We start from the raw sequence: 4,088 nt of genomic DNA on the forward strand, positions 1-4,088 counted from the left end.
GGAGGCAGCAGGGGGAGGGGGCCCTGCAGCTGAACCCTCAGAGAGGCCCAGAAAGTAAGGGAGCCACGGAGACTGGGCCAAGGAGAGGTTCCCAGAGAGAAGGCAGATAAAAGTCACGTGCAGACCACAGAAACCACAGAACAGAGGAAACGATGAGGCTGGGGGGGACGATGCGCCTGTGCGGCCCAGCTCCGCACATTAGAGACGAGCACACAGCCGTACGTGCACCCCAAACACAGACCAGGACAAGGAAAACCCCTACAGTCTGAACAGGTGCCAGCGCTCGGTGACCCCTGGTTTGGTACCTTTTACACAATCCCCGTTAGAGACGGCCGGGTCCATCGGGCCTACCTGGGTTCTCCTTTGGCGAAGTTTATTGCTTTCATATACTGAGTCACGCAATTTTCAAACTCCTCCTAAAACGACATAAAGAATATGCACAATTACACTGAATCTGCCACTAGAACATCGACCGTGGCTCGTGGTCCCTTTGGTGACCATCAAACCGCACTACAGGCTGGCCTGGCACCCCGAGTGTAGGCAGGCGGGGCTGGGCGCCTGCGCTTTCTCTGCAGGTTCCCCTCTGCCTGGCCCGAGGGCAGCTGTTCCGGGCGTGACCCCCGCACAAATGTCCAACGGGAGCTCAGGGAAAGGGCAGAAGCAGGAAACTCGGCCAGTTTCCCGTCACTGAACACGACGCCGCTCGCCTGCCTCTCCACGAAGAGTACTTTCGGATCTGTCTAGCCCGACGCATTTTGGAAGCGGGGGGAGACCTGACTATTTAGCCACAAGATGTAAAACTTCGAGGAGGCTCAAGGCAGCCTGGCGGGTTGGGGGGGGGGGCGGGGAGCTAAGCGGGACAAACAATTAGGTACTGATTTGCGAATGGCCAACGGGCACGTGGCGTGGCCTGTCTCACTGACGTGCTAAGGTTGTGCACAGGAAGATGGCACGCTCAGACGCACTAATAAAGGACATGGGGCCTCTCACCAGGTTTTCGGTGGACTTGGGGGCGCAGAGCTGGGCCCGGCACAGGTGCGCTCGGCCCAGGAACTGGGTAACCGGCCCCTTGGCCTTGAAGTACATCTGGATGCAGTCCTCGCTCACGTCCGGCTGCCCCATCTGCGAGACCACACAGCACCGTGGAAGGCCCCAGAAAGCCGCCCCTGGCGGGCCCGTCTCCCCTCCAGCAAACCCTTGAGGGAGTGGCTGGAGGACCGATCTGAGACGGGGAGCCAGCACTTTCCTGCCCCACTTCCTGCTTCCGGTAAACCCAGAACAGAGACCTCCAGAAGGCCCCCCCCCCTCCCCCCCCCCGCCAGGACCCCGGGGAATAAGTACCTTCAGGGCCTGTTCCGCACACAGAACAAACAGGTCAGGGCTGAAGCTTTCTGTGGGGTCAAACTCGGATTTCCCCAGGTTGGCGGACTTGATCAGCTGGTAGGCCCTCTGCAGGGAGGCAGCATCTAGGCGGTCGACATGGAGGCGGGTTTGGGCTGGGGAAAGCACGCCTGGCACCACTGAGCAAGGTGGGGACGGTCGGGAGGGTGAGGAGGGGTCTGGGGTCCTCCCTGCACGGCCCCCTGCCCCCTCCAGCAGCCCGAGCCTCAGCAGCGGCCCTGACGACGCCTCCTTTTAAAAGGGCGGCTCGGTTTACCGTCGCCCAGGTCAACCAAAGGCGAGAAGCGCGGGTTTCACTCGGTCACTGTGTCCCGGGGCAACTGGGGGGGGGGGGAGGGCTGAGCGGGTCCCAGGGCGTCTCAGGGTCATGGGTCTGGCACCTGCTGGAGCTCCCCAGGGTCGCGGGGGTCCCAGCGCGGGGTGGGGAGGGTTCAGGGGTCGCGGGACCTGCCAAGGTGGGAATTCGGAACCGGGCGGCACCGGGCCCCCCGGGGCAGAGCGGAGGGTCGGGGCCCCCGCCCACCTTGCTGGCTCTCGGCGTGGGCCAGCTCCTGCGTGATGACCAGGTCCATGGCGCTGCGACCCCCCGGCTGGTTGGCTTCCTCCCTCTAGTGGCTGGCGGTTGCCTAGCAACCAAGGGGGACGCGGAACCGGTCCTACGGGTCGGCGACGGGGCCACACTACTCGGGAGGCGAATCGCCACCGGGCGGCCATCCCTCGTGCGTTCATCCCAGCCCCGGGGGACGAGAACTTGGGGGCGGGGCCGCGGCCCCGGGGGGCGTGCCCGAGCTGGCCCGCGCGCCCCCACCTCTCAGAGACCCCCGCCCACCCCCCTGGACGGCGCTCCAGCCGAGCCTCCCCGCGTCCCCGCCCGGCAAGGATGCCCCGGGTCTGGCCCTGAGCCGCGGCGGACCCCGCTCACAGGACCCCGGAACGCATTCCTGCCTGCCGTAGCTCATTCCCGCATCCATCCATCCATCCATCCACCCACCCTACAGACGGCAGTTCGCCCCTGCCTGGGCCGGAGCTGGGGCGCGGGGGAGCCCCCCTGCGGGGAGAGGTCATCAGGCTAACCGTGAATGCCGTGCCTAGGGGTCGGCTCCCGAGGGGGTCGCGCGAGCACGGGACGGGTGAGCAGAGATCTGCAAGGGAGAGGAGGCTCGCCACCGGGGGACGAGAACTGCACCTGTGCAGGCCCGGAGCGGGGAGGGGCGCTGGGGAGGGCGACTGGGCTGGGCTGGGCTGGGCTGGGCTGGGCTGCGGGGGGAGGGGAGGAGCGGGGGCGCCAGGCGGGGCCGAGTCCCTCTCCTCCCGGGTCGCTGGGCGCTGGGCGCTGTGCGCCCGGGTCTCGGCGTTTTCTGAGGTCAGGCGGAGACTGTCTTTGGGGAGGGTGAAGCCTCGCCCACAAGCCACGGGCAGGAGAGGAGAGCGGGTCTGGGTGACGAGGGTGGGGCCAAAGAGGCCAAGAGGCCGAAGCCCTGGGGCTACGGGGGTGGCCTGGGCGTGCACCGGCGCCGGGAGCTCCAGGAAAGACTGGGCGCGTGGCGGCTCCGGAGCAGGTCGTGGGCGTTCCGTCTGGGCGGGCGGGATGCCGAGGTACTCGAGCTCACGTTCGCGGGAAGGCTCCCGGCTGAGCGGACGGCTCTGAGCAGAGGTGCGGCCTGCGCACAGCCGCACTGCTGTGTGCGGAGCTGGGCTGCAGACCAGCCTTGCAGCAGCAGGGTGCGCTGCAGGGGAGACGCTGGCGGACCAAGAGGTGGAAGGGAGGACTGCAGGGCCGGGTCTGGGAGCCAAGGTCGGGTCGGGGGAGCGGGTCTGCTGGGTCAGATATGGCCACGAGGTCAGTAAGAGGAGCACTGAGAAAGAGCGGTTGGGATTAGCAAGGTGAAGGCTGTGGGTGATCCAAGCCACTAGCGCGGCCAGATGGCCTTGAAGGAGAGCAGTGTTGGAGGGCTCACACCACTTCATTTCAGGCCTTCCTGGAAGGCTGCAGCATTTAAGACAGTGTGGGCCAGTGGATCAGAACAGAGTTCAGAACCAGATCCCATGTCCATAGTCCACCGATGGCACCAGATGTGCTGATTCAATGGGGAAGAGGAGCCTTTTCCTCAATGATGCCAGAGCCCCTGGGAGGTGGGTGGGCATGGGGACACGCAGCCCCTGCACCATGCCGGGCCAGAACTTTCATTTGAGCCGGGTCATAGGCTTAGAGGGAATGGAAACGTTTGAAACAGTGAAGCAAAATATCACACCATCTTGGAGCAGGCAGAAGTTTCCTACCTAGGGCACGAAAAGGGAAACCGTAAAGGAAGAAAATAAATCTGTCATCAAAAGTAAAACCTGTGCTCCTTGAAAGACTGTTAAGAAAATGAATAGGCAAACTGCAGATCGGAAGAGAAAATTCACAATAAGTACACCTGACACAGGGGCTGTGCCAAGGTTATCTTTTTAAAAGCCAATAAATCAATAACAAAAGACAAAAACACACAAAAAACCTGGGCAGAAGACAGCAAATAGACACAGGACGGCAGAAGATAGGATTATCTTGTAAGCACACGAAAGGGGGCTCGGCGTCCCGAGTAATGAGGGAACTGTTGCACATTCCAATCAAAGTGAGATACCGTTATAGGCCCAGGAGAATTGCTGAAGACTGACCATGATGAACGTCGGTGAGATTCAGCAACTGG

General features: G+C 63.0%; 1 protein-coding gene across 2 annotated transcripts in view; it reads right to left on the reverse strand.

The window, feature by feature from the left end:
* CFAP46 (cilia and flagella associated protein 46) overlaps positions 1–2,000 on the reverse strand; it is a 96,236-nt gene extending 94,236 nt beyond the window's left edge. For both annotated transcript variants that reach the window (XM_049645925.1, XM_049645924.1), the window contains exons 1-4: positions 1,925–2,000; positions 1,342–1,466; positions 991–1,122; positions 352–416 (exon numbers count right to left, since the gene is read on the reverse strand). In XM_049645925.1, the coding sequence (XP_049501882.1) occupies positions 352–416; positions 991–1,122; positions 1,342–1,466; positions 1,925–1,973 (371 nt within the window). In that variant the 5' untranslated portion in view covers positions 1,974–2,000. The remainder of the gene's footprint in view (positions 1–351; positions 417–990; positions 1,123–1,341; positions 1,467–1,924) is intronic.
* Positions 2,001–4,088: the final 2,088 nt, after the last annotated feature.

This window comes from Panthera uncia, chromosome D2 (assembly GCF_023721935.1).
Source record: "Panthera uncia isolate 11264 chromosome D2, Puncia_PCG_1.0, whole genome shotgun sequence".
In the NCBI taxonomy this organism is placed as follows: Eukaryota; Metazoa; Chordata; class Mammalia; order Carnivora; family Felidae; genus Panthera; species Panthera uncia.